This window comes from Caenorhabditis remanei, chromosome I, assembly GCF_010183535.1.
Source record: "Caenorhabditis remanei strain PX506 chromosome I, whole genome shotgun sequence".
NCBI classification, from domain to species: Eukaryota; Metazoa; Nematoda; class Chromadorea; order Rhabditida; family Rhabditidae; genus Caenorhabditis; species Caenorhabditis remanei.
In genome coordinates this window covers 7,817,200-7,841,875 of record NC_071328.1, presented here as the reverse complement: position 1 = coordinate 7,841,875, position 24,676 = coordinate 7,817,200, and the positions used below count along the sequence as shown (strand labels likewise).

Here is a 24,676-nt window from a genome sequence, read left to right as displayed (position 1 = left end):
TACCGTAAATACTGTAATTGAAGCACATGTGATTCGAATTTACAAAGGAATCTTTTGGATGTCCTTTAGTTTTTCAAACTGTATCTTACAAGTCAATCAAAATAACAAATTCGGAAAAAAGTAAAAAAAAATGCGATAAGTCGGGTTCATGTGGATGGGCTTTTATTACAGATGTGTTTCTAATGAAGGTGCTCATCAATTACAACATTGACGGTAATCCCATCTTCTGATGTTTCATACTGTTTTGAATAACCCTTTTCACAGATTGGAGATCAAAAACCTAGCAAAAATTAGAATACCCAGAGGAAATGAAGGTGCATCACTGTCTGCTTGAAAATGACGTCGTCTGTATTACCAGTATTAATGAACTTTCAAAAGCAGAATCTCCATGAATCACTCCATTTCCGATTCTTAATATTCCATCTGTTTTTCCTTAGCAGTTCTCTATTTTTCTCGATCAACTCTAACTCCTTTCTTCCTGAAAAGGCCAGCACCAAAACTTAATTCCAGCCTTCCAACAGAAATATACGTCTGTAATTCTAAATTCCGTTTTCAGATTTCTGATTTGTGTTATTCATTCTCAAACTTCGAAATGATCGTTTCTTTTGAATATTTTAGTTTCTTCGCCATTTTCAGTGCGCTCTACAGTATCCCGCCTATTATAGTTACCTTCAAAATGGTTGTATTCTACTTCAAAAAACGGAGGACTCTCAATCCTAACACTATCCATCCGGCATTATATCAGCAGTTCTTGATAATGCAAATCCTGAATATTTGCCACGTCATCACAAGTTTTTTGACGATGAGAATACCAGACGCTGCACTTCTCGATATGACTTCCATATGCTATATGAACAACTTTTTGCGATTTCTGATGTTTTTCAATCATGCTGTTGTTTATGCTAAAAATTTATCCACTATTTCATTTTGTCTCATACGAGTTTTCTTTCTTTTTACGGAAACTGGAAAGGATGTAAGTCTGTGTGTCTGTTTGTCCAGATAAATATTTTCGAGAACTCTCATTTTCAGGCATCATTCATCATTTACATCACTCTATTTAATTTCCCAATTTCTTTCCTTCTGGCTCTCCCTACATATTTCATGAATGTTACGTGCATTGGTCCATCCGATTCAAAGTTTCCAACAGGATCTTTTTTGATAATTTCAGATTCTGAAAATGGGAATATGGTTGGTTTCCTTTTATTGCAAGAGTAAATTCAATCAAATTTTCAGAGCACAAGCAAGATTATTGAAGTTCTAATATATCCATTTTTCATTATAATGATACTTTTACTCAATATATGCATGTTTTGGAAACTCTGGCAAAGTCGTAAACTGTAAGTACCGTACCCCTCCCTACATTACAATTTCATTTTCAGAAGTACCGTAGTCCGCCGAAAGTACGATCGAAATGCGGAGAAAAGCCTCACAATTACGATGACTCTGATCCTTCTACCTGTCATTATCAACTCATCGATTGCCATTTCGAACATTTTAAATCATTTTAATTTTGTCCTTTATGTGATCAGACCATGGTTTATAGACGCGCGCGCTCACATAATTGTATGTTATTTCTATTTCACTCATCCAATTTTTAGAAGAAGATTTGTCAGCGGTGGAAGGGTAAAGACAGTTAAGACCAGAGAAACAAGATAATAGGTTTTTGAATAAAACTTTTGAAAAAAAGCTTTTTAATAAAAACGTAGGGAACTCCATATGAGACTTTGAGTCTTCAAGCGGTGGCAAAGTCACAAAAAACCTCATTCATTAAATATTAATCAATCCAGATATCATTCCAATTATTCTCAGCTGCTTTCTATTATGAACAGATGTTTGTTTTCTTCTTTTTCTTCTTCTTCCGAGGGCATATCGACCGTCAATGCGCACCCACCACACGGCCCTCTTCTCTTCTCTTTCTCTTCAACATCACGGGACCTCTTCTAACTTCTCTCCGTCTCTATTAGTTGACTCTCCGGCCTCTCGTTCTCTTTCTTCTTTTTTTGCTTCGGATTAGAATGGTCCATTCCGTTCTCTCTCTCGCGCACACCCACCATTCCGTCTGGTTTCCTACCTTTTCTCTCATTTTCTTAGACCATCGATTAGTTTTCTTCATTCTGTGTGATAGGAATAGTAGGTTCTTACATTAGGGAAAAATTTTTCCAATTTATGTTGAGAGTTCAACGAAGTTCATCCTTTTGGCGGAACTATTTTTGATTGAAAAACACTCCAAACAAGCTGAAAATTGTCACTTGAATGTTTATTCTCCTTCTGAATTACATTTCAAGCTGTTACTCCCTTCATTTCAAGCATAGCTCAAACTTACTTAACGTACAACCTGTTAATGCGAATCCAGAATCATGAGAACTCGAAAAAAACTTTTTTATATGTCCGCGAGAGCAGTCGACGATGTCCTCCACAGGCGGCTATTAGCCAGTTGATGCTCTCGTTTTTTGATGAGACTAATAGTAGGTTTGCTTCGGGTGAGAATGGTCCTCACCGTCCTCTCTTTTTTCGCGCACACACTGTTCCATCCTGCTACGTACCTCTTCCTCTTATTTTCAAGTCACCGTCCCGTTTTCCTTTTTCCTATTTCAAATGACTACGAAGAGTTGCATATATTGAAATTTTGCCAAATTTTGAAAAAAAACTTTAGAAAAAAGCTATTAAGTTGTACTCCAATTCTGAACTACATTGCTGATAGAGTATGAGGACACATTTTATGCCAAAAATACCTTAGTTTAGTCGAGTTGCACTTGAAAAATACCTTAGTTTAGTCGAGTTGCACTTGCGAGTTGCTCCATAGTCCCAAAGACCCACAAAAATCTTACGGAAAAGTACAGAACTCGGTAGCAATGGGGGGGGGGGGGGGGTTGTTCCTCCATGTAATTAGCCAGGTGGCACTGTCGTTTTGTTAGTGAGTCGTAATGCCTAATGCACGGATTAGAATGGTCCTCTTCTTCTCTCGCGCACACACTTCCTCACCTTGCTATCTATTCCTGTTTGAAACGACTAGTGCGTACGTTAGATTGTTCTTAGTAACAACTTACGTGATTGGACTTTCCAGATTTTTTCAACGACCACTTACTATTAGTTTGATGAAATATTTTTTAAACTCTGGATTACCACTCTATTTTCATTCGTCTTGCTGAACTTCAATGCTGCCACACTATGTAGAGTCATACTTCCTTCTTGTCAAATTTGCTCTAACATCGTCTGGGAATTCTCCTTTTTTCTCCAGAATCACGTAGACCCCAGAACGTCGTCAGAGAAAGAGATAAAGATCTTATGAGCAGTCCGGGACATGAGGTGTCTGCTCTAGCTAGTAACCTATTAGAGAGGCAGGACCGTTGTTCTTGATGAGGCACGTTATGCCTCATTTAGAGGGTTTGTGTACATAAGGACACACCAACCGGTCGGTGCAAATGCTTTGAGTCTCTCACATAGAATCAAAACATTCATTTTCAGGCAAAAATGCAGCAATTGTATTTGTTCAGTTAGCGTCTTGTGATCGTTGTCAATAACAAAGTACTGCGTTACTAGCTCTCCTTTTTTGAATTTTTCTTTCTTATCTGCTTGTCTCTTCTCTTCAATCTACTCTCATTCGTAACTAAGCATTCTTTTTTCCAGGTATCGAGCCCATTCAATGATAATGAGTATCCCATCTGCCCTCTCAAACACGGGCGGTATCTTCGAAACGCCCGCCAAAATCGTTGATGAACTTGTGAAACACCGAAGAATGGCGAAAGGATACGAAGAGACACGTCATCCACACGTTCCGAAGATTCTGAAGAAGACTGTAGACTTCCAAGAAATCAAAAAAACTTATGGCTATCTCGGAGTAACTGTGGGAGTGGCAGGAATAGAACACGGGAGTAAAGAATGTCTCGATTGGATCCAAAAATTTGTTGGAGAGAGATACAAAGCGATCTCAGATTCGATTGAGATTCCACAGAACGCCATTGCTGTTTCCATGGCCGGATCGAATTTCGAAATAGGATCAAGCTGCCAAGAATTCCGTGCTATTCGTGCTTATAAAGCAGGAGGACCAGGAGAGAAAGGCTACTTCAGCTACAAACGACTGTCCAAAAACCTACAAATCACAATTTACAATGATGAACTCGGAAACCAATTCTTGGCTGGATGCTGCTTCTACCCAACTGCCGCTGGAAAAATCGTCACTTGTATGGATGATCAGAAGACGATTTTTTACAATGAACTTGCGAAAATGGAACCGTTCCCATTGGCTAATCGTGCTCACAATTTCTACTACAAAAACCGTGGGAAATACGGTAGATACTGTAGCATTGCTCAATGTCGAGTCCTCGTTTGGACAGGAAAATCAGATGGACAGATTGTTCATGAACTGTACGATCCATTCTTCAATGAGATAACTTACAAAGGATGTGCAGAGTGTGCTCAGGACTTCAAGAACTACAAGTTTGAGGAGCCAACGACGAAGGACACAGAGAAGGCGGAGCCAAAGAAGACGGGGACGGAGAAGACGGAGCCAGAGAAGGCGGAGACGGAGAAGACGGAGCCAGAGAAGGAGGAACCAAAGAAAGAGGAACCCAAAAAGATTGAGCAAGTAGCTGAGAAGTCGGAGAGTAGCGAGACCAAGCAAGTGGTAAACGATGAAAAGAACGGTAAGAATAATCAGAAGCATAGTTACAAGAATAGCTATTCTGAACCTAGAAAGTACTAGAAAAGCAAGAACTACTGTAGTTCTAGGCATTAGAAATGTTAGACTTATAGTCTACAACATTGTGGACTAGACAATGTGACTTTTCTGCAGGAATTCTGACCACTCCATGAATACTGAAAATTTTTATATTCCAGATGATATTCCGGATGACTTCGATGCACTCGACGATATTTCCAACTTCGATGCCATTTCCATTCACTAATTGATTCTAACTGTCTCGTATCGTATTCTTTCCATTTTCCATTCTCTCAAATGCCATGTTTCTTGTAATTACCAACATCTTCCGTTATTTCATTAATATCTCCATCCTGCAACTATTCCTTTTTATCTGAAGAAAAGAACATCAATAAATATTTTATCTATAACTGATTTCAACTTCGCAGCAGATTAAATTATAAAAAGTTTTATTACTCAATTATTTTTCTTGACTTTTGAAACCAACCGAATCGGTAAATAAAAAAGGGCGGTTTTTAAAACAATTATAAATACAAAAGTGGGTACAAAGTATAACAAAAACTTGTACAAATAGACATCGTAGTTGTATCGTTGATACCATGGCATCTTTACACTATATGGAGTCATATGGTGGAATGGACCGTATCTGGAAATACATTTCTGGTTGACTAAATTTTTAAAGTGGTAACTCACTTTCCAACAAATTCTATATATTTGACCACCAGTTCCTTTGGTTTCGTTGGCTGATTTCTTATCACATCTGCTACTTTTTCTGCTGATAATCGATAACTTTCGTTGTTCAGAATTTCAAAAAATGTGTTTTCTAGCTTTAAAAGGTCTCCGAGATCGCTTTTGTGAAGAGTAATTGTCATTCCAAGTCGGCTCAACATGTGACTGTTTCTCGTTTGATCCCAGAAGATAGGCACCTAAAAGAGATAAAGTTCCTATTATCAAAAAAAAAATTCAATCCAAAAACCACTAACCATAATAGCTGGTTTCCCTAGGAATGAAGCTTCGAAAGTGCTTCCAAGTCCTCAATGTCCTAAAAACGCAGTGAGACGATTGTCATCTGAAAAATGAATTTTGATAACAGGACCCTATTGCTGACGTACTCAACAGGGCAGTTTGTGGAGCCCATTTTACGAATATCACATTCTCAATTCCATCAGCAAAACTGACGTCATCAGATTCATACTTCCAGATGAACGTAACATTTGGCATTGACTTGAAAACATGGATCAAGTTGTTCTTGTATTCTTGGGGCATTTCACTTGACTTTGCAAGAGATCCAAACGACAAAAACATGTTTTTTTCTCGTTTATCTAATATCACATCCCAGTCCGAGCTCAACTTTTCTGACTGGATCTTTTCGATATCCACTGAAATTCCTCCAATGTCTATTGTTTTTTGAATGGAAGGTCGAGGGAAATCAATGTATGGAATCGAATTCGCAAAATGAAGAGAAGTATCAGGAATCAGTTCTTCCCAATTTGGAAAATCGTCTCCTAGAAAGCTCCTGAATACTTTCGCTTCATCATCGAACATTTCCTTGTAAATTTGAAGCATTAAGTTGTAGATTTCGTGGTTTTCGAATCGGTTGGCAAAGTCCATCCGATCCCCCGTGACTCCAGAGAACACAGCTGAAATATTTAATTTTAAGCTTTGTAAGCTTTTAATAATCGAAGTTTTAATACTCAATATACCAACCTGGAACATAACTAGTTTCTCCTGGCTCCCCCATCGCAGCCATTACAATATCATAGTTAGGACAAGAGCTAGCAATTACAACCTTCTCTATGCCTAGATGTCGGAACAGAGCCAATCCATTTAACATGACTGGTTCAGCAATTGCGACATCGTATTCTCGAGATCTTAATTGTTCAATTATTTCTTTGTTTCGAAACAAATTTCCAGTGAGCAGAACGACTTGTTCGTAAAATGTTTCAAACAACATTCGTCCATTCTGTGACGTCACATCCATTGTCCAGAACTTTCCGGTAATTTTGTCAATTGAAATCTTCTTTACCTTCATTATTTCATCTTGCTAAAAAACTCAGAGTTTTCAAAAATCAAGATTCGAAGGAAAAGTATAATAATCCATGTTTTACTAACACATGTTGCCTCACCTCCAGCTTTATAACATCTTTCGTCAGCTTGACTCCCAAATGATTTTCTCTAGATTCATCTATAATTGGTACAAAAAATGTGACATTGTGTCCAGCTTCAGTCAATGTATCCGCTAATCTAGCCATATAATTGGTGTGACTTGCAGCAAATGCAGGAGAATATACAAGAATTTTCAGAGATGCAGTAGGATTGTAACAAAATAAAAGTAATATCGATTGCAAGAAAATCTTAAAATTGTTCATACTGATGGTTCTAAAAGAGATATCTGATAGACTGGCTGGTTTTATTTATTTTTGATTTCCTTATATATAATGATACTGTGTTTTGTTCTTTGATACAAATCACTCCTTTTCCATCTTTTTTATGAACTTGATAGTGGGTGCAGTGGGCGGAGACAAGACGAAGATCAAAAGGATAATGATGACAATTCGTACAGTATTCGATTCCGACTATAGGATACATTTCTTCATTTTTTGATTTGATAATTGTCATCGATTCAACAGATATGACTTGAAGAAGATTTTGTTACACAGTTTTTCATAAAAATTCGAAAAGTTGACAACGATAAAGTGAATTAAATAACAACTATAAATATGAAAACAGGTAGCACATACTTAAATAGTACTGTAACAATCGAATAGTCATCGTTTGCATTCGATGACGTAATTTCGTCTTATGATAATGATTAACAACAGATTTTTATATACTATTAGATTTCCAGGGTACTGTACCCGCACTTCAGGCATTTCACGTGAAAAGAAGGTGCAAGAGATCAAAGTGATAAGAACAAAATGAAAAATGATTACAATTCATCAGACAACATGGAAATATGATAAAGAACACTGTATCGCAAAGATATTTCATATCAGATTCTGATTTCTAGTATTTTGAACAAATTAGGGAAAACTTCGAAAAATGATGACAAATCGTTCATTGGGCTCAACAAAACAGTGTCTTACAGCGATAAAGACGGAAATAGAAAATCGAGAAAGTGTACCAACGTTTAAAGTAAAGGATTTTATAATAATCAACCACAGATAAGCTACAAATTTTGTAGTTAGATCATTAGGAAGACATACTTGCAACAATTCATCCAGGGAAGAACTGTTCCAAACTTCGAGAGCTCATAACTCAGAGCAGAGTGTCGAGCGTGCTCCAATATTTTATGGGAGCTCTATTGGAGGGGCCCATGACCTCTCACCAAAGTTTCATCAAATTACAAACTTACAAGTGATTGGGGTTCCCTTGTTAATACTCTAGGTGAGCATCTTTCGAATGTGACTTGACACCTTGGGGCGACGGTGGGCCCGTGTCAAGAGAATGAGAATAAGAAAGAGGAGAACACTATAAGTCGAAATAGCAGCTTTATTCAAGCGAACGACCAAAAAGCTCTTGCAATTGTAGTTAGGCTTCTCCAGAGCTGCCGTAGTTGGCGGTAGCAAACGGAAAAATATATACTCGTTTATGGATTCATTTAAAATTTCTTATGTGAAGAACTGATTCATGATGATTTTACGGAGAAATGATGCATCGGCTGTGTTTCGGATGCCCTTTTCCTAGGCAGCGCCGTTCTTGAAATAGTGTGTTATGGATTGTAAAATAGATTCTTGTAGATTAGGTCGGGGATATATCAACGAGTGTAGATCCAGACACTCCTTCCATCCGAAGAACTTCATGTTCGCTACCCATGGTCTCATACAAATTATTTACTTCTCTTTTTCTATCAGATCTTCAGAAACGCATAAATCCTTTTCTCTCCGTTTTTATTCATTTTCTCTTCTGCCCTTTTCTTTTTTCTTCTCCATCTTCTCGATTCTTCTCCTTTTTTTCATTCCCCTTTCGTTTGGTTTCGTTTTCCCGCGTTGGCAGATGTTTTGCAGTATCTGTGTCTATTTTAACTGCCCCATCTCTCTTTTCTTTTCGCCTTGTCGACTGTGGAGCGGAGGTAGCAGCAGTCGTTCTCCCTTCACACAGTTTCGATTGTTTCCGATTTGCAGCTGCCCGCTTAATTCTTCAAAAGCAATCAATTAAAGTTTGATATTTGTGATGAAGGAATCACTTTCTCACACTCTTCTGGTTTGATTTCATACATTATTGATTTTTTTCCTCGAAACACAGCACTGAATAGATTTTCCAAAATTCGACGTTCTAGAAAATTCGGTATGAGTCATACTTTTTTGCTCGCCTCCCCCACTTTTCTCTCATTCTTCTCGCCCTTTCTATCTCTCTCCTCCGTGAACACTGGTATCTGTCATTCTCTCTTCCGCTTCACACCGCCGCTATCAGTTAGTTTTTCTTGTTTATCGTTTAACAGAATTTTCTCTTTTTTCCTTCTGATTATAATCGAAAACTTACTTGGTTGTAGTATTCTTCTCCGATTATTATTTTTATATTATTGATATTGTTTTTTTTTTCTGAAATCGTTCACTTTTCGTAAAACCCTTGTTAGTTGATCGTCAGAGAACAGTTCAAAAAAAAAATTTCAAAAAATTTTTCTGCTTTTTCTGAAACTCTCTGAAAAATGCGTTTCTTTGTACCCTGCGTCTCTCCTATTATTTGTCTCTCCTGTTTCTCTTCTTTCATGCCTTATTTATTTCTGTGTTCGCGAACGAATCGGTTTTCGCTATTTCCCACTAGCAGTTGTTTTGGTTCAATTTTTTAGCTAATTTAAATGAAAAATAAACCAGAATTTTCCTCTTCAATTTTTCGAAACCGCTCCATTTCGTGTTGCATATTGTTTACTTTTTCATGACTCGTGAAATAACAAATATTTTTAAATGGTTTACAGTTCACTTCACCTTCCATTGCAATCATCTATTCTCGTTCAGCTCGTCACACCAGTCCGATAGAGTTGTGGGCACTAGCGATAGGTAAGACTTATTCCAAGCTCTTCTTTCTATCTTCCACTATACCGGAGAAGAACACTTCTCTGAATATTTTCGAATAAAACTAAATATCTCGATTTTCAGAATTTGTTGCAAACGAGTGCGAGTAGCGAGCCCCTGTGTATGGTACTTAACCAATCTTTCTCGAGTTGCACCAGGTAGGCAAACTTAGCCAATATTAAAAACTGCTGAACTTTACTTATTCTTGCAGATATGGCTCACCATACGACACAGTCTAATGTTCTTCAAAGGAATATAGCCGTGGACAATGCGGCACCAAATAGAGATTTCGATCAGCAAAAAATAATAAACATGGATGATCCTCATATTAATGATATTCGAATGAATGATGATCCGTTCCAGGGACAGGCGTATCCAGTTTGGAATCAACACCAACAGAACATGCAGATGGAAAATCTGAACATTGATCAACACTATGTTTCAAGAGGTCGGTCTTTTCAAGACATATCTTACGAGCATGCTCATATGGCCAGGGATCTGAAATATTCCGAAATGCCGATCGGTTACGATCTATTGCAAGATCAAATGATCCCTAATGTATACTCCAACGATCAATACAGCGATCACAATACCTTTCAATCACTAAACTCCAGCCACGATTTCAATAATCGTTCGAGTTCTGAAGATGGAAGTTTTGATGAGATAGTTCAAGAAAAGGCGAAGAATTCGTATGAGCAGCATTTGAGTGGAATGCTTTCCGAAGAGCCGGTGTCTTCTTCTCCACAACAAGATTCGGATGAGGACTATGAACCAGAGCAGAAACAAGATCTGTCGCAGGAGAAAATAAGAAGAAGCGATATCAAAACTCGAACATCAAAACGAGTCAGAGTAGCCGACCCTGATTACAACGAGGACTCAGATGAAGATGACGAAGAAGAGGAGGACATAAAGCCAGACAAAAAGGAACTTCGGAAACAAATGCAACGAAGCAATTGGAAACCGCAAACAATAGCTCGCCCCTACTCTCTCAAGAAAGCAAAGGACAGAGAGGATCCACTCTATCAGCTGCGTCGCGCTAAAAACAATGATTCAGTTAGAAAGAGCCGCAATAAGAAAAAGGAGGAGGAACTCGCAAGAGAAGAAAAATATGAACAAATCGAAGTCGAAAATTTCGAACTGAAGAGACGTGTGGCAGAATTGGAGAAAAAACTTGAAAACTGTCATTGTCAGAAGTGAGTTTTTTTCTCGGAAGTCCCAAGAGTTTTTACTTTCAATAAGCTTTACCAAAAAATACTATGATTTGTTTTTCAGAGAAACGGCACGTAAACCAGGAAAACGATGCTGACCCTTCTCAATGAAACGTATTGACTCGTTCTTCATCTCCCGTCACAATTCACAGCAAATTCACTTGTTCATGCGCATCACTCACTTTATCAACAGTTTCCACATGTACACATATTTCTTATTCCCCATTATGTACTTCTTTTGACTGACATTTATCGCCTTTTCAACGTTTCTAAGTATTCATTTCGATTCCAACACTTTGTTCTTTTTTACTAATTGCTCCTTAATTATTTGAACTCGCTCAGAACAACAAGTATTTGCCAGAATTGTTTCCTTTATTTGTATCAACTCTCAGAGATCCTTCTTGTTACATTGTCCGCATATTACCTCTTTTTCTTTTCCTTCACACCCGTCGTAAGCACTTCCTTAATTAATTTGTGTATCTCCACCCCCATAGTCCACATTGCCTTGAATATTGCTTGGCTCGATGTACGGTGACTCCTCGAGCTCGTAAATTTAATGTAAGCCGTTCACCTTCGACTTGCTCATGTGCTCCCCTCCCCCATTCTTCACAAAATCATTTATATTTCAAAAAGTCCACTTGATTATTATTTACATGTTTAAACCTAGATTGGCTCTTCGAATTTATTGCATCTTTGTTGTTCCTATGATCAGTTATTTATGGTTTTATGTTTTGTTACACTCTGAAATTTCCACTTTTCCAATATTTACCATCTTCCATCGCTTTTGAAAAGCAATTTTTTCCCGTGAATATTATCTCTCCCCGTACTTCAACTGCTTTATTCATTTTGTTGTATAGATCTGATTTGACTCGAAATCCCTACAGGATATCGTGAGTTTTACGGTTGATAGTCCCAGACCTAATTCATATTCCACAACCCTTTCTTTGATATAATAATTTTAATAAACAATTGATTAAATAATGAAAGATACTGGATTTATTAGGAAACAACGATGATGTGAGTTCAAGAATGAAATCAAATGGTAATGATTGTTCATATTTTCGATTCAATGGGCACAAATACCAAATATTGAGAGTTTAAAAAACCATGAATGTTTATCTTGTAACTAAATTATCTAATTATTAAACATGAGATTCCCCAGTAGTCTTTTCTTGTTGCATTTCAAGAAAGTATTTCATATCTGGAGGAGAAGAGTTGGAACGTTTGAGAACAGGAAGTTGTTGACGAATGAATTTCAAACGTTTCTCTCGAGTTGCTTCTGTAAAAATAATATTGCTGGTGGATACTTTAAAAACAAATGTACTTTTTGCTCGCATTCTAACTGAAGCACATTAGTTGTAATTCCATTAAAAAGAACATACTTTTTCTCAATTCCTTCGCTTTTTTCTTTGCTATCAAATCTTCAAAACACTCTTGGCATTTCACACGGTGATACGAACATTGCCAATGATCAAACTCCAGGTGAGAACCCGCTCCTTTCTCTTCATCACATTCCACAATTACTCTCTTCTTCACTTTTTCACAATAACGTCCATAATTCACTGATATATCAACGTTTTCGTTCTCTTCTCGAGGATATTTCTCTCCAATTATCAGTGAACAGTTGATCAAAGCTTGATCGTTTTTCATCATCTTCCCATGACCTGATAATTCAGGGTAATAAGTAATTCCAGCCAGATACTCGACTCCGTATTCATTGAGAAAAGTGATTTGAACATTTTCAGATAGTCTCTGATAGGTATAAAAAGCACCGGAAGAGATTTCATAATCAGAGTCCGGATAGAATTCTCCACAAGATTCTGATTCTCCCACGGCAAAGTTTATCATTGCCAGAGAAACGCAAATGACATTTCTTGATTTCAATAAATTATCCAGTTTCATAGATTCAGATTTTGAAATCTCAGGAAACCATCGATTGAGACAATTCTTGATCATCCAAAGACTTGCCGAACTGACAATTTGCATGTTTTCCGGAGCAAGTTGGATTCCAATAATATGATCTTCTTGGAGATTTTCGATAACTTCAAAACTAACAGCTTTCTCGAGAATATCAGGAACATAAGGTTCTGTAGTTTTAGGATATCCTTTTATTATTTGTGCCTTTTGAGCTGAAATTGAGAATAATTGTGAAAGATCTGTCTGTCTCCACTCACCTTTCAGTGGATCTACCCATTTGTAGTTTTTTGCTTCTTCAGTACATTCTCGGCATTTCGTATACTTGTATGGATTGTATTTATGATGATAATCCATATGAAATGCGTTGCCACTTGTCAAATATATTACAGTTTTTCTTCCCCTTTTTGAGCAAATTCGAGTGTAAAAAGAGTCTCGAGCACTCGATGGATATGGTTCACAAGAACACCAAACCATAATGATCACAGCCTTATCTCTATTCAAATTTTCAATACTTTCAATAGATTCCGGATAATAAGTAAATCCAGCTGTATATTCGATGCCATTTTCATTGTAATAAGTAACTTGAATATTGTCAGTAATCCTCTGATAAGAGTAATACGAATCGGAAGGAGCATCATACTGACTATCCAACAAAAATTCGTGGCATTTGTCACCACAATGAAAATTGTTCATCGGCATTGAAACCGCAACAGTAGAAGTTGGTAATGGATCTCGAAGCTCGTTCATTACATCTTCATGATTTACAAATCTCATTCGAAGTTGCTCTCGAATCATTTCGAGACTTTTTCCATTTACTGGTGTAGATCCTCTGGTGAATCGTAGAAGTTCTGTTCCATCGGAAAATGATATGGATATGCTTCTTCTGCCATTTAAATCGGATAGAGAATTTGGAACGAAGGGAACGTTGGTGATTGCATGTTCATGAAGTGGTTCTTGCGGCTCGGAGTAGCAGAATGGGAAACAGAGAATTGCGCACATCGACATATTTTTGGTATCCGGTTTGATCTCAGGAGTTGGACAAAAAATACAACGAGACATTCTTGTTCTGGAATTTACAGTAACTTGATAGACACTACTCGATAGTAAAAAGAGAAAACAAAATGAAATGAGATTGAAAAAAGCAAAATGAAAAATGAAAGAAGTGAAGCTGAAACTGGAAACCTCTGAAGCTTATATGAACTAATCGGTTACCATGGTATTTTCTCTCTTCTTTTGTGAGAAAAATGAAATATAAGTAGATTCAGAGACACGCAGAAACTGGATTATCTCACAGCTCATTCAAGCAAAAGCGCAGATTTTGTTATTTTTAATCCAGTTAATATGTTTCTATTTCTAGAAAAATTCTGAGAAAATCACATAGAAGGTTGGGGATTTAATCATAAACTTTATTTTTTGATAATCTTAGATATGGTTATGGGAGATCAGAAAATAGAGGAAAAGTTAAAACATTGAGAGAAGATACACATAAATGAACTGTCATATGTATGTCAAGAAACACGAAAGATTTTGGTTATAATGGCCAAAAGTTAAGAATTGAACGCATAGACGCAGATATATTTGGAACACGAGAAAACAGTAGATAGGAAGTTGAATTTAGTTGAAGAATTGAAAATTGGGAAAAGATAAGGAGATAGGGAAAAGAAGAGAAGAAAACACAAAAAGAAACAAATTTAGCCAATCACTTCTGCATCGATGTCTGATTCGAAATCAGACGAAGCATCTTCAAATTGATCGTAGTCTTTCAGAAGACTCCCGACAGACGACATAGGTGATGAAGCGCGTTCTTGACTGTCCTCGGCGGCTTCAGATTCTTCCAGATCTTTAGAATCGAGTGTGTCTGTGTTGAGAGATGGCATAACTTCCTCTACCTGCTCAGGAAGGTCCAATTCCACCACTTTTTCACTCAGATCAGAACCTGACAGAATCGGAGTCTCACGAATAGTTTGTTGGACTCCTGAGGTAGAAGCTGCGGATGAAGTGGATGCTTCTGAAAACAAAAATTTCAAAATTTATATATTGAGATTTGAATTATGACATAGGAAACAAAAGAAAATGAACTCACCTTCTTTTGGACCTTTCCATTTATACGTCACCGAATCCACGAGACATTCTTCACACGGCGTCCTGATATAGGTATTCCAAAAATGATCGTACTCCAGATGTCTGACATACTTCCCACTGCAGTCCAAAGTGACTCTTTTCTTGGCAATACTACAGTATCTGCCATACCCTTTGTACATGACTTTCTTGTAAGACTTTTCCCGATCTTGTAATGGGAAAGGCTCACTAGATGCACGAGCAAGATGGATCGCTGCCCGGTCATTCTCAAAGCATTTCGCCTTTCCAATCAGTACTGGGTAATAGCAGACACCTGCCAAAAAGCATTCTTCTTTCTCATTGTAGTAGGTTGCTTGGATGTTGGGAGAGAGTTTCTGGTAGGTCAGAAACCCGGTTTTCGAACCGAGAGCTGGAGAAAACTTTTGGCAAGATTTACCAACTTGGAAGTTGAACTCCGAGAAAGAAACTGCGATAGTGTTTCTGGGAAATGGAGCTTCCAATTCCTTCTGGATGTCCGGATAGTGAGTGAAGAGGGAGAGCAACATCTCCCTAATAAACTCCAAGCTTTTTGGATTCACTCTTTCAAATCCTTCGGGAGCCAAAGTCAAACTGATTCTTTGACCTCCTTTGGTAGACTCGAGCGCCTTAAAATCAGATGCATTTTCCAGAATCTTGAACATCCTTGGAATCTTTCGCATCTTATACCCGTGGTCCATGTGATACTTCTTTGGTCCACTGTCGAGGTATTCGGTGATTCCATTGACAAGAGTGGAGATGAGGTTCATGGTGACTGTGTTCTGTAAAATAAAGTGAAATGAAAACAGGGTGATGAGTGGTACAAATGAACATAGAGAGAATACAAGAAGACTGGAAAATCAGTCGTTTGGGAAACGAGAAAGTTCCCAGTTGGGAAAGAAACAAGAAGTAGGAGAGTGGTTCGATAATAGTTGTTCTGGAGTAGGGGTAAATATTTTTTGGAGATTCAAAATTCAAACTGGCAGACGATAAATCAAAACTAAAGTTATTAACTTTGATAATTAATCTCAAATATGAGATCGAAGTATATTATAACGAAAATAACGAGAATCGATTTGTGTAGAGATTGTGTCCCAACAAGAACGACATTTGAACGTCTATCTTCTTGCTCTCATTGCAAATAATGGAGCTAATGCCCTTTCTTTGCCACGTCATCAAGATAAGACAAGAGAAAGACAATGCAAATTGAGAGATCCCAGATTGTGTTGTACATACTAGGCAAATAGAAGTGGTCCTGCCACGTCAGCAAGGAAGAGAAGAGGTCAACGTAATGTGTGTAGAAAGAGACTCTGTTTTTGCGAGAGAGATCAGCGAGTTTGATGAAACGACGATAGAAAAGAAGAATTTGGCATAGTGTATTCCAGGGCTGGACGAATAATCTGCAAAATTGAACGGGATATGAAATTTCGAAGACTAGAACTTCGAAAACATGAAATTATTTTTACAGAAATGAATCTTGGATTAGTAAAATTCAGAATTTGGAGTTCTGTACAACTTGCACCCACGAAATCAACTAATCACCAGGAAGATCATAATAGTCTAATATCTGTTACCATCGAGCAGTTCCCCAAGAATAACTTCAATTCAGATTTTGTCATTCGAATGTTGTTTCACATCACATCCCCTTTCTCAAATATTCTCAATACTCTCCTGTTTTTCAACAAATCGAAAACTTGTGCGTCTCTGTTATGAATGCATCACCATCTCTAAATACCCTCTTATTAGACGTTGAATTTCGAAAAGAGGGGGGTCGTCATGGTGATTCGAGTACGTTATTTACTTTATTTTCAGATTCCCTCTACCTTTTTCTGGTTTTCGTATATTTTCGAAGCATATTTCAGCTGTTTAAATAAGTGTAAAAGATCCACCTTTACACCTACAGACTAATATTGCTTTTCAAAACGAAAACCAAAACTTTTCTGACAGTATCATGATTCCAACTGTCCATACTTGTCAAATCACGGGCCGGCCCGCAGGGCCCGCAGCAAAAAATTATTTTTGAAAAATAGAATTGAAAGTCTTGGAAATTAAATTTTTTCTTCGGTTTATACTAAATCGAGGTCGGGGGATTCGATAAGACTACTTTCAGAAGCCTCCAGCAAGTTCTTGATCCTGATTCTGATCATCGGCTGATTATCACAGAGACTTTGAGAGGCTCAAAGTTTATAGAGACAAAATAACTTATTCTGACAATTTTCGTTTTCACTTGTTGTCATTTTATAATTTCTAATCAATAATATGTTTGCCATGAAGTAGTAAACGAAAGAACAATGGGAAAACGACTAAAAAATTTTTTTTCAATATTTTGACGGGCCGAACGGGCCGGGCCGGGCCGGGTCGGGCCGGGCTGGGCCGGGCCGGAAGATTTTTTTAGCGGGCCCGGCCCGGCCCGGCCCGGCCCGGCCCGTGACAAGTATGCAACTGTCCCTTCTATTTAACTATTTAATAATGAGTTTTCTATCCAGTATTTTCTGTTATCAGAACTCTAAAACTAAAGATGACATCAACATTTTCTGTGGTTCATGCTGCTATTCCAGTCAAAAAATTGGAGTTGTTCCGAGAAAGGAGAATATTCTCACTTCCTATCCGATTATCCCGAAATTACTCGAGACAACAACTACCTTCCAAGTCCTCGTGTCACCAATGCGTCATAAACTTGGATTCACTTATCCATCAGAAGGCTCGAAGCTTGCTAATTTCAAAAGTTTAGAACTGATTCGAAGAAGTCTTTTAAAGTGGGAAGCTTATTACCCAGAATTCTTGACCCAACTTCAGAATCCGTTTCCGAGAAACACTGTAGCAATTACTCTGTGTAAACCGAATTTTGGAATTGGAAACTCTTGTCAAGAGATCTATTTGGTTGAGAAGGATTCTCCAGAATTGATTGAAACACAATCAGATGCGTTCAGTTATCAACAACTTGCTGAAAATGTGCATGCAACATATTTCAATCAAGATGGAATTCAATTCCTTGCCGGTTTATGCTACTATCCATTTTCATCGAATTCGAAGAGTCTGAAGAACGACGAAACAGCCATTTTCCTAGCACTTGCCGCCGCAGAACCATATCCGTTATCTAATAGGAATACATCAGAAAACAGAATCCATTATAATGTTTACGGAAGGTATTGCTCAAAAGCTGGAAAACGAGTTGCTGTTCATTGCAAAGATTCTATTTTCCACATTGAAGCGGAAACAGAATCTAGAAGGAATTCTCAGTTATTCAAGTATGTTTCCTGTGAAGAGTGCTCCGAGGAAGCGAAGAACTACAAATGGGAGGATCCTGTATTAGGTTAGTTGAAGTTAGAGACGCTTATAAACGGCTCAGAAATTTCTATGTGATTACTTTCCTAAAAATACTTTTTCAGTTCTTAAAGAGAAGATAGTCGATGGGTATCCGATAACTGATGAGCCTTATGTTCCAACTGTTATGAAGTATTTATACATGAACAGCACTGTCAAAACTAACAAGAAGTCATCATGCATTCATATTCAGTATGCTGAAGAATCAAAAGTATTGAGCAGTCGAAAAAGTCTGGATATGGTCAGAGGGCACCTTTTGGATCAATTTGATGATGATCTGGAAGAAATTGAATATCTTCTCAAGGAGCCTCTTCCAAGAAACACTATTGCAGTTTCTTTCGGCTGCAACGGCTTTCATTTCAACAGAAAGACGTTCGAATTATCTTCATCGGAAATTACAGAAAACGCCAATGATGTTCATCTTACTTATCAACACTTGTCTGAAAATGTTCAAGTAACTTATCATCATGAAAATGGAATTCGATACTTGGCTGGAATCTCTTACTATCCTGCTCAAATTGGAAAATCTGAACTTATTGAGAATGATTATGTCCTGATGTTTTTGGCCGACTTAACCCGAGTACCATATCCAACGTTCAGAGAGAAGAATTACTTTATTAAATTAATGAATGCATTGATAAATGGAAGTTGTGGAAGATATTGTGAGCGTTCAGGTAAAAGAGTGGCTGTTGATTGTATGCGGGAATACGGACACATCGATTACGATCATGTCAACAATGAATATCTTATCACTCCATGTCGAGAATGTATGAATCATTTTCAAAATCGCCTTCTGGAATTATGTGAGTTATACATGATACCGACACGATGAGAGATTATGTTTTCTCTATATTTTTCAGATCGAAACCCCCATCTTCAGGATCAAATGAAATCTCAGAAGAACGAAGAGAAAACGTTGAAACGTTTCAAAAAGTACTGGAAGAAGATGAAACCTGAAGTTTTGAAATATTTGAAAACACTTACTGTTAATTATTCGATCGAAAACAAGAGTGAAGAAGAACTTGATGATGCCTCAGAAAAAATATTGATTGAATTATTCAAAGTAAGACAATTAATGCCTCTTTGAGTCTAATTCTTATTTCGTTTCAGTATGCCAAGATATATGATGAACATTGTTTGAACGGAACAACGCCTCCCCCTCCCACATGCACATTTACGCAAGATATTCCAGAATTTGTTGTAGAATTCTTCGTGAATATAAATTACATGAAAGACAATTTCTCAAATATGGAGTATGAAAGCTAGTGAGTCTTCTTCGAGTTCAGGATTTTCCTCTTTCAAATGTGTTATTCACTAGTCGAGTGTCGATTTTGAATATAGTAGGAACTTGTGCCCAAAGTTGTTTTTTTCAGATTATCCATTCGATACGATCTGTTGCGAATATTTTATTTCAAAGTTCCCAAGGACTATTGCCTCTCTATAATTACTACCCTCGAGATCTCTTATCGTTCTTCTCATTCCGAATATCATACTTTTTTCACAATCCATGTAACGTATTCATTCTTAAACCTATATTTTGATCTTATCTGAACCGCTTCTCAACTACTTATTGTTCTGTATTCTATTCGCACCTTTTTCTCAACAGTTTCTGTTTGAATTAATTTATTTTTCATTTGAATAAAAGCTGACCAAAGATAGATAATGTCAAGATCACAAAATATCAATTTTTAACAAAAAAACAAGATTGAGGTGATGTAATCTTCTTCAATGAGAGAGAAGATTCGATTCGGGAGTATCGATTGCAACGTTTGTTGAAGTGGTGTCATCTGGAAAGAATCAATTTAATTTATTCATCACTTCTAAAATGAACGAATGAAAAATAATCCAATGTGTGTCAATCAAAAAACAAACAAACCTTCTTTCTGATCTATCCATTTGTAAGTGAATCCATCAATAAGGCATTCTTCACACTTCGTCGAAACATACATTCTTGAATTGATATCCCATTCCCAGTGTCTTCGGATAGTGTCGTTTTCTCCACTGCACTCAACGACCACTCGCTTTCCAGCTGTTTTGCAGTCCCGTCCATACTTTTTATTGTCGATCATGTTGGAGGACACTTTTCTGTTTTGTAACGGATACGGTTCAGCTTTCATGTCAGCTTCAACGATTACTGCTTGATCATTCAGTAGATCTTCGTATTTTCCATTGATGACTGGATAGTAGCAGATGCCGGCGAGGTACCGAACTCCACCTTCGGTGTAATAGGTGGCCTGGACATTTTGAGAAAGTTTCTGATAACTGAAACTGTCGTTATCAGGGATTTCAAGTTGTCCGGATGGCGAAAACTCCTGACAATATCCGCCAATGCTGAAGTTTTTCTCTGACATTGAAACTGCGATGAGATTTCTTGGTAACGGCAATCCAAACTCTTTTTGAATATTGGTATCATTTTTGAACCAGGATAAACATACACCTCGAATCATTTCCAGACTAGTTTCCGTCACTAGTTTTGATCCTTCTGGAGCATAGATGAATGATAGAACAGTTTCATTTCCTGATGTTATGAGCTTGCGATGGACTGTATTCTTCAGAATTTCAGGTACGAATGGATTCACTGTGATTGGATACTCATTGTTCTCGACTTGTCTTGATGTCTCCCAGCTTCTGATGACCGCTGTGTACATCCCTGGTGGTTTCATTTTCTGAAATGTTGATATTTAAAATTTCATGAGACCAATACAAAAAGAGAAAGAGAGAGAAAAAGAGAGAAATCAGATAGTATCTCAAGATGACGTGTATCTAGAGACATCTTGCAAGCTCATTTCGCTAATCAAAACCATCATTTAACGAGACAATCATTTAATTGTTTCCCATCCAAAAAACGCCATAAGGTGAGAAAAATGAAGGTATGTCCTCCTCTTCTGACAACCAGTCATACAGTTGGTCGATGTTTGCTACGTCGGGAAATACATCGGATGAAGAAGATGAAGATGGTGAGAGACAGACACACAATTGATGATGACGTGCTGAGATAGGGACCCTCTGGTCTCCGCCTGCTGGGTTGACAGCAGAAGAAAACGACGTGCACACATTCTCTCTTCTGTTCTCAACAAATACCTTTTGCTACGACAAAATTGCATGTAAACAGTTTGAACATCGACGTAATGTCGAGTGTCCTTTTTCACCTCAACCATCCGTTTTGAAATCACACAGGTTCTTCCTCAGAGTCTATACTGTCAAAATCGAAGTTGATGTTCTTCTTTTGCCGTAGCTGAACAAACGGTATCTGATCGCCAAGATAACCTTTTATTAGGATATTTTAATTTCAACATTTCTCATAAGTGGTCTTCTTTTTCCTCTTGATGGTATCTCCCGCTCATTGTGCATGGATGTACATTCGGCGTTAGGATATCTACGTCTCTCCTATATTAGCACTCTATTATTTTTATGAAAGATGTATTCGCACATCTGCCTTGTTTTCCGTACTCATTTTGACGACGTTGATCTTTTCTCTCGTTATTGCTTTTGTTTCGTTTATAATAATCTGATTCAATTTCAGTTCCCGCATTTCAGCAACTCAAACCAACATGTTACGGTACGTTGCCTACCATGCACAAAGAGAAGAAAAGAAAAGAGAAATGGATAAAGGTTATCCGATAACCTCAAAGCCACGTGAGCCTCACTTCATGCATCTTGCGGAGGGCAAACAATTATTCACCCTCTCCAAACATCCGGAACCGATGCTGAAACTCACTTATGCGGCAGTAGGAACCGACGTCGCCAACGCAGAAAGCTTGGAGATGATCCGAAAGAAACTGTTAAGTTGGTTTAACAAATATCCAGAAGTTCAGAAAGAAATTGAAAATCCGTTCCCGAATAACACTCTTGCTGTTTCATTTTCTCAAATGAACTTTCAAGTCGGAGACGGCCCTCAAGAGTTTCGACAATTTGATAGCTTCACAGTATCTCCGACTGCGTACTACACCTACCAAAAACTATCTGATAGTCTTCACAGGACTTTATATAACGAGAACGGAATTGAGTATTTGGCCGGAATAACATTCTATCCGGCTCCACAAGGATCTCCAAAGTTTTTGAATACCAACGGATTCCTGTATAATTGGATTCAATGTTCTGCTGAATACTACCCACAATGTGATCGAAAGATGAGACCACAGTACACAAAATTCAATCAATACGGAAGATATTGCAATGAAGCCGGAAAGAGAGTACTCGTGAAGTTCAACCCTGCCAATGATACTGTTTGCCATAATGAATTCAATCATAGAAAAAATAAATACGTGCTGACGCCGTGCGCTGAGTGCAAGGCTGACCATACTGATTACAAATGGATAGAACCAAAAAAAGGTGAGCTTTTTTGTTAACTTGGTCGTTAAAATTAGATATGATTTATCAAAATTATACATGATATTCTCAAATTAGAACGTTTGTTTACAGAAGTATCAGTGACTACTGTCTCAGAAGTTGCTGTCCGATCTTCTCAACCCAAGCCTTCCAAAGATCTCGTACCGACCTCAAAGAAACTGGCACCCCTTGAAATTCTGGAGTCCGCAGGAATCACTCTTCAATTGCTTCTCAAGTTGAACGAGTTGGGCCCAAACACAAAGATATCCATGGTACACAAAAATACGAAAGAGGTTCTTGCTGAGAAGAAGAAACCAGAAATCAGTGGACTTTTGCTCTTTGTCATGCTTAACCCAGATTGGAAAATCGACGCCGATAATGAAATGTTAGTCAATGAGAATTCGAATGCTTTGGTACCGGATGAGACTGTTCTTCGTATGTGTCATAGATCAACTGGAGTGGAATTGGAAAATGCGGAACTCCCAAAAGTTTCTGATCTTGCAAAATGGCTTGATGAAAACCCAGAATACAACGTCCATCAGAGGCATGCTCTGATTGCTCAGTTGACACTTGGATGCGAGTATGAAGATCGAATTGGATTGGATTCATCAGTCTTTGCGGTTTCGGATGAGATTTCAGATCTTAATCTAGTTGGAAGCGATGAAGTTGCGGAGTCAGTGACAAACTCGACATCAGAATCATCAGTGTCAGATTTTGAAGAAGAGGACGAGGTTTCCGAAAGTGGTGAGTTTTAATATAGGATACCGTGTCCGGAGGGCCAGATGTCTTATGTACCGACATATGTACGCTTTGTTCGGCATTATTTTGTCCTCATACGTGCTTCAAAAACTTATTTTCAGAATGTTCTGGTCAATGTGACAATCAAGATGAGCAGATCAATCTTCACTTTCAAACCAGCGACGAAGTTAACAAAAAGACGGACGAGACTCCACTAGAATCCAACGAGAACTCAACTGGCTCAATGTCATCAGCATCTTCTCACGAGAGTCTTCTCGAAGATCTAGAAGACAGCGACGGCGAAAGTGACTCTGAAGACGACTTTGAAATGGTTTAATCTAATTTTTATCTCATGCTTCTTTTTCATTCTTTTGACATAATTTGTTCTTATGTTTTTTTCGTATGCAAAATTTCCTGTTTTTTTTTTCAATTTTTCCAAATCTGATCAGAATCCAATAAAAACGAATTTTCCTATCATTCTCTTAATAGCAACTGTAAAATAAGCTCTAGCACTTGCTTCAACATTTAGAAATAATTATCGCGTCCTGAAACATCCATATGTCCAGTTTTTGTTCTACCTTGGACTTTGTCACAAAATCTTACTAGAGACTCCTCTGAACTATGAGAAAGTTCTGCATTACCATTATGTCCGTTTCAAATTAACCTCTTCCGAACAAATCAACAGATTAAGCAGCAGATGGAACCGACGTCTTACTCTCCCGTAATCTAAGATCAATCTCTCAATAGAGGTATTACGTCGCGAATTAATGGGGTACTTCGACGTCTTCGAGATAAAGAAGGAGCAGATGGTAGGTAAATCCTGCAGTAGCTTGTCGGCAGAAGTAGTAATTACACAGATGAGTGATCCGGTAAATCGTGAATGACGTGTCAAAAACATCTGCTGTATTGTCACAGTCCGATCGCAAATAGTCATATACTGTGTCTTCTCGAACAGTTGGGGACCTCCAGGTGACCAACATTTTCTTGTATCTCGGCATCTGAACCAGAAAATGGGGACTATGATTCATGGCAGTACTGTCAACTTTTTAACAGTTTTTTGGGGATAGTAATTCATTATCCCAAAAACTGGTTCTCCTAGTTCTTCCAGAAAATTTTCAACAGCATAAAACTTATAATTCTTGAAAAATTTGAATAACATTACAACGTTTCGTGATATTCAATCAATGCCTGTTTTATCTTAGGGCCATCAGCTTAACAAATTCGGATTTTTGCTGTTAGGAAGAGTTCTCGTATCCTTCTTTTCCTTGTTTCCCATAACCTTTTTCTCACTTTCTCCACTATTTGCTGACGTGGCAGGAGAGCCGATTAGCCCCTCTTTCCAAAGACTATCTGCTGCGAGGACAATTATTTCTGTTGGCATCTGCTCGATTCTCTTC

General features: G+C 37.8%; 8 protein-coding genes across 8 annotated transcripts; 4 read left to right on the top strand and 4 right to left on the bottom strand.

Moving 5' to 3' along the window:
- Positions 1–676: 676 nt before the first annotated feature.
- GCK72_001531 (uncharacterized protein) lies at positions 677–4,904 on the top strand (the record flags this gene model as incomplete). The annotated part of the gene is made up of 6 exons (XM_053723012.1): positions 677–973; positions 1,030–1,188; positions 1,234–1,337; positions 1,380–1,535; positions 3,628–4,643; positions 4,837–4,904. 6 exons carry the CDS (start codon positions 677–679, stop codon positions 4,902–4,904), a joined length of 1,800 nt encoding a protein of 599 aa, XP_053591657.1.
- A 209-nt stretch (positions 4,905–5,113) lies between these two features.
- On the bottom strand, positions 5,114–6,909 carry GCK72_001530 (uncharacterized protein; the record flags this gene model as incomplete). The annotated part of the gene is made up of 6 exons (XM_053723011.1): positions 5,114–5,303; positions 5,351–5,583; positions 5,641–5,690; positions 5,770–6,297; positions 6,365–6,701; positions 6,784–6,909. The coding sequence occupies 6 exons, from the start codon at positions 6,907–6,909 to the stop codon at positions 5,114–5,116; spliced, it is 1,464 nt and encodes a 487-aa protein (XP_053591656.1).
- Positions 6,910–9,532: 2,623 nt separating this feature from the next.
- GCK72_001529 (uncharacterized protein) lies at positions 9,533–10,975 on the top strand (the record flags this gene model as incomplete). The annotated part of the gene is made up of 4 exons (XM_003097668.2): positions 9,533–9,654; positions 9,754–9,827; positions 9,881–10,862; positions 10,942–10,975. The coding sequence occupies 4 exons, from the start codon at positions 9,533–9,535 to the stop codon at positions 10,973–10,975; spliced, it is 1,212 nt and encodes a 403-aa protein (XP_003097716.2).
- A 1,044-nt stretch (positions 10,976–12,019) lies between these two features.
- On the bottom strand, positions 12,020–13,853 carry GCK72_001528 (uncharacterized protein; the record flags this gene model as incomplete). The annotated part of the gene is made up of 3 exons (XM_053723010.1): positions 12,020–12,156; positions 12,260–13,006; positions 13,052–13,853. The coding sequence occupies 3 exons, from the start codon at positions 13,851–13,853 to the stop codon at positions 12,020–12,022; spliced, it is 1,686 nt and encodes a 561-aa protein (XP_053591655.1).
- A 632-nt stretch (positions 13,854–14,485) lies between these two features.
- Positions 14,486–15,658, bottom strand: GCK72_001527 (uncharacterized protein; the record flags this gene model as incomplete). The annotated part of the gene is made up of 2 exons (XM_003097691.2): positions 14,486–14,802; positions 14,878–15,658. 2 exons carry the CDS (start codon positions 15,656–15,658, stop codon positions 14,486–14,488), a joined length of 1,098 nt encoding a protein of 365 aa, XP_003097739.2.
- A 1,699-nt stretch (positions 15,659–17,357) lies between these two features.
- GCK72_001526 (uncharacterized protein) lies at positions 17,358–19,478 on the top strand (the record flags this gene model as incomplete). Its single annotated transcript, XM_003097693.2, has 4 exons — positions 17,358–18,201; positions 18,278–19,015; positions 19,073–19,275; positions 19,323–19,478. 4 exons carry the CDS (start codon positions 17,358–17,360, stop codon positions 19,476–19,478), a joined length of 1,941 nt encoding a protein of 646 aa, XP_003097741.2.
- A 459-nt stretch (positions 19,479–19,937) lies between these two features.
- Positions 19,938–20,875, bottom strand: GCK72_001525 (uncharacterized protein; the record flags this gene model as incomplete). The annotated part of the gene is made up of 2 exons (XM_003097685.2): positions 19,938–19,999; positions 20,089–20,875. The coding sequence occupies 2 exons, from the start codon at positions 20,873–20,875 to the stop codon at positions 19,938–19,940; spliced, it is 849 nt and encodes a 282-aa protein (XP_003097733.2).
- A 248-nt stretch (positions 20,876–21,123) lies between these two features.
- GCK72_001524 (uncharacterized protein) lies at positions 21,124–23,616 on the top strand (the record flags this gene model as incomplete). Its single annotated transcript, XM_003097692.2, has 4 exons — positions 21,124–21,169; positions 21,750–22,544; positions 22,635–23,285; positions 23,402–23,616. 4 exons carry the CDS (start codon positions 21,124–21,126, stop codon positions 23,614–23,616), a joined length of 1,707 nt encoding a protein of 568 aa, XP_003097740.2.
- Between the last annotated feature and the right edge of the window lie 1,060 nt (positions 23,617–24,676).